This window comes from Macrotis lagotis, chromosome 3 (assembly GCF_037893015.1).
Source record: "Macrotis lagotis isolate mMagLag1 chromosome 3, bilby.v1.9.chrom.fasta, whole genome shotgun sequence".
Classification (NCBI taxonomy): domain Eukaryota; kingdom Metazoa; phylum Chordata; class Mammalia; order Peramelemorphia; family Peramelidae; genus Macrotis; species Macrotis lagotis.
In genome coordinates, this window is record NC_133660.1 from 19,585,940 (window position 1) to 19,600,298 (window position 14,359).

General features: G+C 43.0%; 1 protein-coding gene across 7 annotated transcripts in view; it reads left to right on the forward strand.

The window, feature by feature from the left end:
• Positions 1-6,440, forward strand: part of WRN (WRN RecQ like helicase) — a 103,593-nt gene extending 97,153 nt beyond the window's left edge. For 6 of the 7 annotated variants that reach the window (XM_074228286.1, XM_074228290.1, XM_074228287.1 and 3 more), the window contains one exon: positions 351-6,438. In XM_074228286.1, coding sequence (XP_074084387.1) covers positions 351-476 — 126 coding nt within the window. In that variant the 3' untranslated portion in view covers positions 477-6,438. Of the gene's footprint in view, positions 1-350 lie in introns of all 7 variants that reach the window. The other variant, XM_074228292.1, reaches the window with a different exon arrangement.
• The last annotated feature ends 7,919 nt before the right edge of the window (positions 6,441-14,359 follow it).

Sequence of the window (14,359 nt, forward strand, 5' to 3'; positions counted from 1 at the left end):
AAATTACTCTCCAAGGGGCACTGTGTGCAGGAGTCGAAAGTCAGGAAAACCAGACCTGACTAGCTATATGACCCTGGGCAAGTCCCTTTACCCTTGTTTGTCTCAGTTTCCTGCTTTATAGGGGGTGTTGTACCTAAGAGGAAGCACTCTGCAGACCCCATTGCTGATGTACCTCTTGAGCCTATGATTAGCTCTGTGTGTCAGACCTCTACAGGTGCCCTGACCAACCCCTGGCACCTGTGTGCCTGCATGTATGGCCTGAGGGCTGTGTGTACATGGGTTTGCCCCGTGGCCCTCTCCTCTTAGCACCCTTCTCACCTGTCTGCCCCTCCCTTTCTTCTCCCTCACAGCCCATGCCAGAGACCTCCAAAAGGAAATTCCCAGATTGGTTCTCTTCAGCCACTCAGGGGTGTGCGCCTCCAGTGGGCACCTCCAAGAAAGCAAAAGCCGGAGCCAGGAAGGGGCTCTTCACCTGAGGCCAGTGATCATCCATTACTATTCAGTGATGGGGAAAGGATTTCATCAGACACTTGGAATGTTTCCCAGGGCATCAACGTTGCCCTGCCTCCCTTCCAGATGGCCTTAAGGGGTTTTTAGGGGAATTTCCCAAGACTTTTTTTTTTTAATGCTCTGAGACATGGAAAGGGACTCTTGTTTCCACCAGAAACCTTGCCCCACTGGCCTGCCAGTGAGTTTTAAGCTACTTCTGGGCATGGAGTTGCCAATGGAGGGAGCTGCAGGGATCAACAGTTTTTCATTTTTAAAGAAAAAAAGGTTTTTTTCTGTGGGTTCCCTTGGTGCCGACATTGTGATTTCCTCATTTTCTATGAGGTTGCCTCCTGTCTGCTGTTGCCAGAGCAGAGGAAGGGGGGACTGACCCATTCCCTTCAGTATTAGCTTCTAGATGTGTTGCTGTCAGGTGATGGAACTGCCACTTATGACCCTTCTGTCTCCTTCCATGATAGGACACTTTGTACTTGAACTGTTTGGTTGTTTTTCATAAAATAAATGTGTATTGTTCCTGAATATTCCATTGTTTTCTACCTGGAATGGGGCCTCCCAGGTTTCCTCAGCCACACCCTACACTGAACCACTGTCACAGTCCTTTGCAGGATTGAGAGCTTAGGTTTCCCTCTCTATAGATGGGAATGATAATCACTGTGTTTTCATGGGATATCAGGGCTGTTAATTATTACTGTTACCCTGAAGATGTCATAGCTTAGATGTCACAGCCTAGAAGGGAGATTTCATTGAACCTCTGTCATAATACATTCTCTGGTTGGCAGTGGTCCAAGCTCCCATTTTACCATCTACCAAACACTTCCCTCCCAACAGCTTATGGGATAGGGAAGGAAAGGAATTCCTTTTGAGTATTTAGTGAGATAATTTGGAAAACACTTTGCAGACTTTCAGGACTGAAATTGCTAAAAAAGTAGATTCTTTTGTTACTATTGCTAGTTTTGTTATTTCCATTTTTCCACATGGTGGAGGGAACTTCCTCATAGGTGTTCTCAGGCCAGTGCGATTCTCAGAGCAGAGCCTAAGGCTCCCAGGACTATGTCTGCTTGTTCTCCCTTGGCTTCCTCTGTCAGGAATGGTCTCTAGTCCTCTCTGGCTGTGTGGCCGTAGACCAGTCACATTTTCCCTATGGGGAATTGGTGTGGCTGCTTGGAGAACATGCAAGATTCAGAGTCAGAAGACCCATGTTTGGATAACCCTGACCCTTCCATTGGTGCCTTTGTGACCTTGGGCTGCTCACTGACCCTGTCTGAGCCTCTGGAAGGAACTAGACTGACAAATGACCTTTCAGAAAATGTTTTGAACAAATAATGAATAGCATTTTTAATGCAGCAACATTCATTTGGGTGTTAGTTGGAGAGGAAGATTTCCAAGTTGATGGGAGGATCTCTTTTCTTCCAGTTAGAACACTTTTCTTCCAGTGCAATGGGCTGCCTGCTTTCATAAGCAGGGAGCTCCGCATCCCTGGAGGTCTGTTTTAGGCTGAAGCTGAAGGATCACCTGTTGGGCAGGGAAGTGTGATAGAAGGGAGGGTCAGCCCTGGATCGGCCTTCGAGACCTCTCCTCACCCAGAGGTCCTGGAGCCCTCATTCTGAGACCCTCAGTGAGGTGGCAGGCTCTAGAGTCTTAAGAACTTGCTTCCTGGGGTCCAGTCAAGTTGGTCACATTTCAGGTACCACAACTTTTTTTAAAAAAATGCCATCATTTTGATGAAAATGTTCTAAAAAGGTATACCTTTTTAAAGAACTTTCTGTTATAGAAATGCTTGTTTATTCCACAAATTAAAGATACATTTAAAAAAAAAGAAAGTAAAAAGAATAGATTCTGAGTGAGTTCCCTGAACTTTATGAAATATTTTACTTCTCTGAGGCCAACTCCCTCTCTTCGCCCATTTCTTGATTCACAGGATCATAGGATATGGACAGAAGAGACCTCAGAGCTCATCTAGATATTGGTGGTTCTTGACCTGGGGTCCATAAATTTATCAGATTTATCTGATATCAGAGAAGGGTCCTAGGCTCCTGGGACCATGTCTGCTTATTCTTCCTTGGCTTCCTCGGTCAGGAAAAGTCTCCAGCCCTCTAGCTGTGCATTCCCATTGAATTGGTTTCCTCAGTGATCTGTCCTTGCATTTTACCCCTTTACAAGCCTCATTCTGAGAGGGAGGTCCTCTAGGGCATCGCTAGAGAGGTCCAGGACACACAAGGGGAGGGAAGCCCTGCTATGGACTAACTCCATCATTTTGTGGAAGAGGACAGTAAGCCCCATGGACTAACTGATGTTCCTGCCAGTGACTGTGACAAGGTTTGGATTGGGTCTTCTGAGCCCAAGCCTGCTACTTCATCTACATTACATAGATCCTAGACTGGTATATCTCAGTTCATTTGTTCAACAGAAAACAGTTCCTGACTTCTCAGAGTTGACATTCTACATGAAGGAGATAAAGATAATTTTAGGTAGGTGTCCCCCTTCTCACCCCCGCTGGAGGTGGTACATTAGCCAAAGCTTGGAGGAAAAGGATTCCAAGAGGCCGACAGGCTGAATGGAGGCCAGGTCATGCCTCAACTAAGGGGTGAATGGGGAGCTCATACAAAAGGATGTAAAGTGGGGCCTTGGGGGTGAGGAGCAGCATGCAGGCTGGGGTTGCAAATGGGAAACAGTACCACCTGGTAAGAGGAAGTGGTACATATGATGTCAAAAAAATGCCAGCCAAATGGGGGAGGAATAGAAAAAACCTCTGTGTAGGCAAGGCAGCATAAACAAGTCCCACTCTGTCTGACATTAGAGTTCAGCACTGGGGAGACAGGACAAACCCCCAGCTCTGTGCAGGTTAGATGAATGGAGCCTAGTACCTCACCTTTCCATCTCTGGTACAAACTGCTCATCAGCTCACTTCGAGTATAGAGTCATACTGAATCACTGAGCTTTGGGTAGGAAAGGCCTTTTGTTCAGCATGGATTCTCCAAGCCAAAGGGCTCTTGGAGGTCACCTGCTCCCATCTACACCTGGACAGGAAGCCCTTCTTCAAGCTCTACCTAAGTCCCTTCCGGGAGAGGGAGCCCCAAAGAGGAAATTACCACCTGCCAAGGCCTTTGTCAGTTTGCCCCCCCCCCCAACTTCTCTACAGGTTGTTCCTCAGAGGAATACTCCCAACTTTCATCTCTGTCTTTTCACTGACTGCCCCCCCCGCTAATTTTTCTTTTTTACCTTATTGTCTCTTAGGGTAAGGTAAGGTAAGGTATTGTCTTTCTGAGGGCATGTTTCAGCTTTACCTATTTCCAGTGTTACTTAAGCTTTAAAAAATTTTAATTGCTATTTTTATATCATTAGAATTTTTCACATTCTTCTTCCCCTGGCCACCTTCCAGAGAGCTACTCTATACAACATACTATTTTTAAATAAATAAAAGAGGAGAAAAAAAAGTCATCAAAACTGATCTTTCTGGGCTTTGGTTTGGGGTTGACCACAAGCACTCCCTGGGCAAGTCTGGTACATGGATGCATGCTTAGTCTATTTAGTTTCTTGAAACTCTGAAATCAGTCACTTCTTTTTCATCAGCAATACTTTTCCTCCTGCTGAACCATCTTTGTGGACACAGGAATCCCTATGGCCCTTTGCTCTTCAATCCGTCTCTTCAATTCCCTTTCTAGATCAGGCCATTTGGCTGCCTTGCCTCTCATGGCCTTCTCCTGCCGAGGTGTTTTCAGTCGGGTTTCTTCTTCAGTAGCCACTCAGATTGTTTTCTCAGTTGGAGGAGGACCACAGCATGATTGCCATTCACTTTGACAGACTGGATCTCTTTGAAATTGAATTTAGCACTGGATGAAAATCTTTTCTGAGTCATTTCTGGGCAGAACTTGGCAAAATGTCACCTAATACACTGGTAACAAATGTGAAACACTGAGTGCCAAGAGAAGTATGAAAAAGTGGGAAATGCAAGTTAAAAAACAACCACTGCATATGGCCCTTCCAGTTTTTAGACCTCAGATTTTCTGATAAAGGGTGTGACTTATACATGGGGAAATACAGTATATATCTCATTTTTGGAATCATGCTTATTCTTTGTAATTTTGTAACATTCACCTTTGATTATTTGTGGTTGCTCTTTTCCATTTACTTTGCTAAAGTTACTGTATATATTGTTTTCTTGGCTCTGCTAGTTCATTCTGCATCAGTTCATGTAGATCTTTTCATAATTCTCTGTATTCATCATTCTCATCATTTTTTCTTTTAAATTGAATATTTTATTTTCCCCAATTATATAAAAAAATAATTTTTAACATTCTTTAAAATTTTTTTTTGAGTTCCAAATTCTTTGCTTCCTTTCACTCCCCCCACTCCCCCCACCCAATTGAGAAGGCAAACAATTTGATTTAAGTTATACACATGCAGCCAAGCAAAACATATTTGTATCTTAGTCATGTTGACATAATTTCCTACAGCATAATATTCCATTATATTCATAGACCACAATTTGTTTAACCATTTCTAGTTGAATGGCATCTACTTTATTTCAAATTCTTTGTTACCATGAAAAGGATTGCTATAAATATTTTTGTATATGAGTTTTCTCCTTTTCAATGGTTTCCTTATGAGTATAAGCTAAGTAGTAGAATCTCTGTGTCAAAGAATATGGACATTTTAGTTGAATTTATTTTCTTAATTTCAAATTACTTCCCAAAATGATTATAGACATTAGACACAATTGTATACAAGATGATTGTCTAACAACAATATATTTGTATACCTAAACCTCAGGGTTGTTTTGATGTGTATTTTTCTTCTTTTTTTAAGCAATATTTTTTCTACTTATATGTAAAGGCAATTTTTAGCATTCATTTAAAAAAAATTGAGTATCAAATTCTCTCCTTCCCACCTCCCTAAAATGGGAAATATTTTGATAAAGGTTATATGTGGGTAATCATGTGAAATATTTTCATATGAATCTTACTGTGAAAGAAAAAAGAAAAAATAAAGTGACAAAATAATGTGCTTTGATTTGTATTCAGACTCCTATCAGTTCATTAATTCTTTCTCTGGAGATAAATAGCATTTTTCATCATGAGTTCTTTGGAATTGACTTGCTCACTGTTTGTATACTTTGACTATTTATTAATAGTAGACTTAGTGCACTTAATGATTCTTTTTTAGGTTTTATTTTTTGCAAGGTAATGGGGTTAAGTGACTTGCCCAAGGCCACACAGCTTGGCAATTATTAAGTGTCTGAAGCTGGATTTGAACTCAGGTACTCCTGATTCCAGGGCCAGTGCTCTATCCACTGTGCCACCTAGCCACCCCCACTTAATGATTCTTTATGAAATTCTTTCAGATGCTTTGCTAGCATACAGGCTCACTACACTGATAATATTTCACATTGATACTGCAGCTTGAACGGGTGCGTGGGGGACCTTAATATTGGGACACAGCTTAACGGTTGGTTGGTTCCAGAGCTCTCCTGCCTCTTATCCAGGATAATAAGTTGCTTTTGGTCACGTCTGTCTATTAAGCATCTACATTGCATGCTGCTGGATCCTGGAGGCATCCACAGATTAGACAAGATTATGCCTGCAGTAAATGGATGATCCTCAAGATTAGGGATGTTATCTCATTTCTTTAATCTTGGATCTCTGGTGCATAACACTGGCATTTTATGAGAGATGGATTGACTCATGGAATGTATGGTGTACTATAGGAGAGGGTAATCCATGGGACGGATAGTAGAAAGCTGGGAGTTGGAGTCAGTAAATGTTTATTAAACATCTATCAGTGAAGATCAGGGAAGACTTTGTGGCAAAGATGAGTCAACTGCCAAGTGCTAGGTATTGTTCTAAGCCCTGGGCATAGAAAGAAAATTGAATGAGACCCTCTGCTCTTGAGCTCATGAGGTAGGAAGAGAATGAGCATTTCTAGAGTGCCTACTGTGGGTCATACACTCTTGTAAGTGCTTGCCAATGTGATCTCATTGGATCCTTCCCACAACCTTGGAAGAGAGGTGCTGTAATTCCTATTTTACAGCTGAGGCAACTGAGGCAGACAAGGTCACCTAGTGAGGGTCTGAGACCAATTGAATCTTCCTGACTTCAGGCCTAAGTTTCAGTCCATTGTATCAACTAGTTGCCCCTTTGGGGGGGGATAACTTGCAAACTAGGTAGAAAGATCTCATAAATGAGTAATCATCTCAGAGGGAAGACACTAGGGATGACTGCATGGGGGCTTCCTATAGAAGGTGGAATTTTAGTGGAGACATGAAGGAAACCGGGAGACAAGAGGTGGAGATGAGGAAGGAGAGTGTCAGGCCTGGTGGATAGCAAGATAAAATACAGGGAGTTCCAGATGGAGGGTCTTAGGAGAGAAGAACAAAGAGGCCAGCACCCTTGAAGTACATGAAAGTGAGTAAGATGGGAAAGGATGGTGGAGAAGTTCATGAAAGGTGATTGAAAGCAAGAGGGAGTCATGGTGTTATGGAAAGGGGGGATGATGTGGTCAGACCCCCACTTTAAGAAGGTCATTTTGACAGCTGAATGAGGAGAGATGATGAGTCAAAGGTGGAAGTTTGGACTGTTGAGAATTTGTTGAGTTCAACAGACCAAAAGCCGAAAGAATGAGAACAAAGACATGGAAGTGGGAGTGACCAGATGTGCTCAGAGATTATGTGGGCATTGGTCCCTCAGAGCAGAAGGCTAAGGTATCATTTGATTGGGAAGGACCTAGAATCTCAGGTCAGCATAATTCAGTAGGACCTTAAGGAAATGGCCCAGAGCAACGCTTGGAGAAATTATGCCTTTTCTTGGTCCCTGTGAGGGATCAGATAATTGGTCTGGAGAATTTCTGAGGTCCTTTGATCCTGGTTTCTATCTGTTTTTTGTCCTACTCCTTCCATCAGTACTTTTTGAGAGATCTATGGCCATTTCTGGTCTCCTCTCTCCCTCTTGTGGAGGCTTCAGGGAGTAATGCAGTTTCCCTGTTAAGAGAAAGACTCAGCAAAGGGAATTTAAGAGATTTTCTTAGCTTCTGGGAGTGACTACAGAAAAAATTCTTTTTTGCCTTTGAGTTTTAGAGCTTAGTCCATCAGAAACTTATCACCTACATCCTGTGGGCCGCTCTTTACCGTGTGGGAGCAGGTTCCCATTGCTTATCAGCCTCCTAGTAGAATGATGTTGGATGACCCTTCTGTTTCTTTATGAATGGCAGGGGGCCTTGTGATCTTGTAGGGTTTCTTGGGAGATGGTCAGGGTTGTATACAAGCAGATATGGATTTTTATCATATCTTCTAAGAGAGATTCAGGGGAGTTTTAGCCACATTGCGTTTGAGATGCTTACAAGAGAGTCAATTTGACATGTCAAAAGGACAGTTGGTAATTTGGGATTGAAACTTTGGAGAGATACTGGGGTTGGATAGATAGATCTGGGAATCACAGGGTCTAAGAGTGAAAATAACTTATGGGAGCTCACTAAGTGAGACAACATAGAGAGAAAAGAGTAGACCTAGGACAACCTAGAGGGACACCTACAGTTAGGAAGTAGATAATGGTTAAGCAAAGAAAACTGAGGAGGGAGGGGATCAGACAAGCAGAAGGAGAGCCAGGATGGAACAGTGGCACATAAACCAAGAGATGCTAGAGTATCCAGGAGATGGTCAATAATGGCAAATGGTAGTGTGGTTAAGAGGTGAGAAGAAGCCATGAGATTGGGCATTTAAAAGGGAGAGAAGTTTTTTTTTTTAAGTTTTATTTATTTAAAGCAATGGAGTTAAGTAACTTTCCCAAGGTCACACAGGTAGGTAATTATCAAGTGTCTGAGGCTGGATTTGAACTTAGGTCCTCCAGTGCCCTATCCAGTGTGCCACCTAGCTGCCCCAGGAGAGAAGTTTTAACTGAGTGCTGAGATGCTGTGATGCCAAGGAGAGAAAAGGGGTCCCTTCTGGATAGCGCCAACCCCTTTCCCTAAACCATACTCAGCTGAGAGGATGGGGGGAGTGTTGTGGGAGATTCTAGAAGAGAAAGGATGAAATGAGAGAAAATCAAAGCACTTCCAATAACAGTGCTGTGAGGCTCACCAAGCATTTTGCAATTGTTCTCTCAATTTACCTTCCAACAGACCTGTAAAATAACTGCTAATATTAGCAGGCTTAGGGTCATAGAGATGGTAGGGGGCTCCTAAGTGGCTCAGTGGATAGAGGGTTAGATCTGGAGTCAGATCTGACTCCAGACACCAACTAGCTGTGTGACCTTGGTCTGGAATCCTGGGTCTGGAATCAGGAACATCAGAGTTCAGATCTAGCTTTAGACACTAGCTCTGTGACCCGGGGCAAGGCAATTAACCTCCATTTGCCTTAATCTACTAGAAAAGGAAATGGCACACCACTTTAGTATCTTTGCCAAAAAAACTACATGCTCCATAGGATCATGAAGAGTCAAAAATGAGGGAATCACAATACAAGAGCAGGGGCTGGTGTGAGATGAAATGGGGATCCAGGTACTGAACTCCTTGAGAAAGACTGGAGAAGGATCTGGGTTGGTGGATGACTCCCACCTGAATTGGGTGATAAATATGGGTCAAAGGTGCTGAATGGTTGGGGGGGCAGTGGGGGAAAGAAGGGGAGAGAGTATGATAGGACTGTGCTGGCAAGGAATGTGCTATCAGCAGGAGGGAGCAACAACCAGGGCATGAAGGTCTCTGTGATGATGGGAAGATTATTAATGATAGTTCAGGAATCCTAGAGGGCACAGGATGGGCAGATTTAATTTTTTTAGGATGGGCAGATTTTAAATGAGACATTGGAGGGATAGGGATTGAAGGGGATACAGGTGAAGAAAAGGCAGTAGAAATGAGGAAGTGGAAAAGAATAATGGTTTATTGATTTATTATTTATATTAGGTCTCCTCATCTTGCCGATCCGTTGGAGAAATTTCTACTCACCTAGATGCTGGCATTGTGGTTCACTTGTTTCAATCATGTCTGACTCTTTGGAACCCAATGTGGGGTTTTCTTGACAAAGGTACTGAGGTGGTTTGCTATTTCCTCCTCCAGTTCATCTGAGAGATGAAGAAGGTGAGTGAGGCAAACAGTAGTTGTTGCAATAAGTGGCCTGTCCCTCTCCTCACATTTGGGTGACTTTCTTCCTTTATGATTCCCCCTGCATGAAGTCAATAGACTATTTGCTTCTGGAGGACAGGGAGGACTTTCCCCCCCTTTCTTTGACTCCTTAGCACTTAACACATTGAGGCTAGTACATAATAGGATGAAGTGCCTAATAATGTTTGTTGATTTGATTTTGAGGTGAGAAAATTTAGTTGGTTTTCCTTTAATGCCCCCCCCCCCACCTTCCCAGTTCTGGATTCTTTATCTTCTTCCTAAACCTCTGGGTCCTCCTCTCCCTATAACCCCTTGGTATCATCCCTCTTTGTACTCAGTCCAGAGGTCATGCTTTCTTTTTTAAAAAAGTGGTGATCTATAAACACAAGAGAATTGGGTCAGGTGGTACAGTGGATAGAGCACTGGCCTTGGAGTCAGGAGGATGGGAGTTCAAATCCAGCCTCAGATGATTGACACTTACTAGCTGTGTGATCTTCATTCTGACTGCCTCACATCAAGGGCCATCTCCAGTCATCCTGATTCATATCTGGCCTCTGGACCCAGATGGCTCTGGAGAAGAAAGTGAGATTACCTCCTCACTCAAATCCAATTCATGTGCTTGTCATGGGATCACCTCCCTGATGCATGGTCTTCTTTGAGAATGAAGGACAAACATTATAGTTTGTAATGGATCATTAGACTTACCTTTGTTTTGCTTCTGTTGGTTATGTGTATTTATGTAAATTAGTGTGTGTGTGTGTGTGTGTGTGTGTGTGTGTGTGTGTGTGTGTGTGTGTGTGTGCAGATTCAGGAAATGCCTAAAACCTGTTTCTTTTGTTGACTATTTTTCTATTTTTTTTGTTGATTATTTTCCTATTTTTTGTTGACTATGTTGTTGTGGGTTTTATCTTGATTCCCTTGGCTCACTATAGTGGGCACATGTGTTGAGGACACCCAATGGGGGCTTTGAGAATGAGTGTTCTCCAATGTTCATTGCTGAGTCCTCTCCCCACTATTTATTTATTTAGTTTTTAACCTCATAGGAGAGCAAAGTTCTCCATGTTTTGTGAATGATGCTGTCACCTTCACTAGCTAATGTTCCATTCTGTTCTTTTGAGGTTTGGGGGCCCCAGAAACTTGTAGGAAGAAGCCCTTTTGGGCCTCCTGCTGGTCATGTCGTAAGATACAATAATTTTCAAATTGAAGCAATATTCATTTTGTCTCACTTGGGGTCTCATCAGTTCCCAAGGTTTCAGTTATCATCTCTTGACTAGCCCAGATCTCCAGGCACATATCTCCAACTGCCTTTTTTTTTTTTTTTAGGTTTTTGCAAGGCAAATGGGGTTAAGTGGCTTGCCCAAGGCCACACAGCTAGGTCATTATTAAGTGTCTGAGACCAGATTTGAACCCAGGTACTCCTGACTCCAGGGCCGGTGCTTTATCCACTGCGCCACCTAGCTGCCCTCCAACTGCCTTTCAAACATCTCAGAGAGTGTGACCTATCTTAATTGACATCTTAAACTTAGTATGTCCAAAATGGAACTTAATATCTTTTCTTCTAAACCCTTCCGCCCCTGCTCTTTACCTTTCTTAATAGAGGACAGTCTTCCTCCTCTCAGGCTCACCACTTAGGAGTCATCCTCACTCATTCTGCTTACTCCTCCACCCCCATATCCAAGCTGTTGCTGAGGCCTTTACTTTCTACCTTTGCAATATCCCCCTTCTCTTCTCTGGCACTGCCCCAACCTTTCTGGAGACCATCATCATCTCATCCTGGTCTATAGCTATAGCTGCTGGTGTATCCCCCTCCATTTCATCCTCCATTTTGTCCCTAAAGTGATTTTCCTAAAATGCATATCTGACAAAGTTACCTTCTCCTTTTCCACTCAATAAACTCCAGTGGCTCCCTATTGCCTCTAGAAGCAAATATAAAATACTGTTTTTTTTTAATCCTTCAATAGGACTTTCCTTTCTACCTTTCCAGTCTTTTTTTTTTGGAGGCAAATGGGGACTTGCCCAGGGTCACATAGCCAGGAAGTCTCTGAGGATGAATTTAAACTCAAGAACCCCTAACTCCAGGGCTGTTGCTCTATCCACTTTGTCACCTTGCTGAACTCTCTACTAATTTATTCAGTAGTGTTGGCATCCCTGCTTTTTATTACACAGTACACCCCATCTCCTCCCTGTCTGTTCCCCGATGTTTGGAATATTCTTCACTGTTTCCCTGGCTTCCTTAAAAGTCTCAGCTCATATTCCACCATCCACAAGAGCCCTTTCCAGATTACTCCAAGTTATCCTGTTTTTATCCTGTTGTACATAGCTGTTTGTAGGTCATCTTGACAGACCATCTTCTGCCTCTCTTTGTATCCCCAACGAATAGCAGAGGGCCTGCCACATAGGAGGCCATCATCCACAAATGCAACCCCTCCATGTTCAAGAATTCTGAAATCCTCTTCTCCAACCCTAATCTATTGGCTTTTTTTGCCTTTTCCACTGCCTTTCCTTATATCTGCAGTCACCTCCAAAGCCTTGATGCCTCAGTCCTCTCCCCACCATCAACCCTGCCCTAGCCATACTCTCCTCTTCTCTCCATCTTGCTCTCTTGGCTAACCAATGCAACTCTACATAATCCTCTCACATCCTCAGCCCCATTATATCACCAGCAAAATCTCCACCTTGCATATTCCCACCATTCATTGCCTTCTTTTCTATACACAATCAGGCCTGCTGAATGAAAATGGAGAAAATCACATAACCATTCAGACTGAATCTATTACAGATTTATGTGGCATAGACTTACCTGGTTTGCCCCCCCACCCATCATCTCATATCAATTCACTCTCCTTTCCACAGTGGCTTTCTAGAGTTCTCATTTCTCCTCAAACCTCCAATGGCTCCCTCTCCCCCCACTCTCTCAACTGAGACCTTGCCTCATCTTTTATAGGAAAAATTGAGGTCATTCCACCTGAGATTCCTCTTCTTCCTCTATGATTCAGGTATTTTCTCCACCTCTTTCATCCCTGTGTCACATGAAGTGGTAACCCTTCTACTTGTTCAAGTGATCCCATTCCATCCCATCTCTGTCAATGGATTATCCCTTCTGGCATCTCCACTTTCTCTTATTTTCAATCTCTCTACTGACTCCCTCCCTACTACCTACAATCATGTCCCCAAATCCCTCACTTGACCATTCCATTCCCCAATAACTATTATCCTTTATTTGTTCTGCCCTTTGTAGCTAAGCTTCTCAAAAAGGCTTCCCATTCTTTTCTTAACCTCTTACAATCTGCCTTCCTTTATCATTCCATCCAAACTGCTCTCTCCGAAGTTACCAGGGGATCTCTTAATTGCCAAATCCGATGGCCTTTTCTCAGTCCTCTTTCTCCTTGACCTTTCTGTAGTCTTTGACACTTTGGCCCTCTCTCCTCCTTTTTATGCTCTCTTCTCTTTATGTTTCTCCCTTGATTCTCCTCCTATGGATCTGACCATTTCTTCTCTGTCTTCTTTGTTGAATCCTCATCCAGGTCACACCCTTTTACCATAGATGTTCTTCTGGGTTTCATTCTCTCTACCCTACTTCACTTGGTGATCTCATCAGTTTTCATGAATTTAATGACCATTTCTGCTAATGATTTTCTTTTAGGTTTTTGCAAGGCAAATGGGGCTCAGTGGTTTGCCCAGGGCTACACAACTAGGTAATTATTAAGTGTCTGAGGCTGGATTTGAACTTAGGTACTCCTGACTCCAGGGCTGGTGCTCTATCCACTGTGCCAACTAGCCGCCCCCCCGCTAATGATTTTTTAAAAGTTATTTTATTTATTTTTTCAATTACATGCAGATAGTTTTCAACATTCATCCTTTTGAAAGCTTTTGTGTCACATTTTTTCTATCACCCTTCCCTTCCCTCCTCCCCATGGCAGTGACCAATGTGTCCAATGTTCTCCTGGTTCTGCTCACTTCATTCAGCATCAGTTCATACAAGTCTTTCCAGACTTTTCTAAAGTCTGGCCATTCATGATTTTTTTTTGTTAAAGATTTTATTTATTTTGAATTTTACAATTTTTCCTCTCATTTTTCTTCCCTCCCTCCATCCCCCACAGAAGGCAATTTGTCAGTCTTTACATTGTTTCCATGGTATATACTGATCCAAATTGAATGTGATGGGAGAGAAATCATATCCTTAAGGAAGAAACATAAAGTATGAGAGATAGCAAGATCAGACAATAAGATATCATTTTTTCCCCTAAATTAAAGGTAATAGTCCTTGGTCTTTGTTCAAACTCCACAATTCTTTCTCTGGATACAGATGGCATTCTCCATTGCAGACAGCCCCAAATTGTCCCTGATTATTGTACTGATGGAAGGAGCAAATCCATCAAGGTTGATCATCACCCCCATGTTGCTGTTAGGGTGTACAATGTTTTTCTGGTTCTGCTCATCTCACTCAGCATCAGTTCATGCAAATCCTTCCAGGCTTCCCTGGATTCCAATCCTTCCTGGTATTCCCATCCCTGCTGCTCAAAAGCTGCTGGGAGTCTGCCTGCCTGCCCCCAATCTCTCCCCACTGTAGTCTATATTCCATTCATCCACCAAAGAGATCTGATTATGTCACCCCCCCATATCCAAGCTCTCTACTGCCTCCAGAAGACAATACCTAATACTCGTTTTGGAATTCAAAGCTCTTCCTACCTTCTGGGTCTCCTTGTACCTCCCTCCCCTGTCTCTTCCATCCAGGGACCTGCTTACTGTTCAACCAAGAAGACTC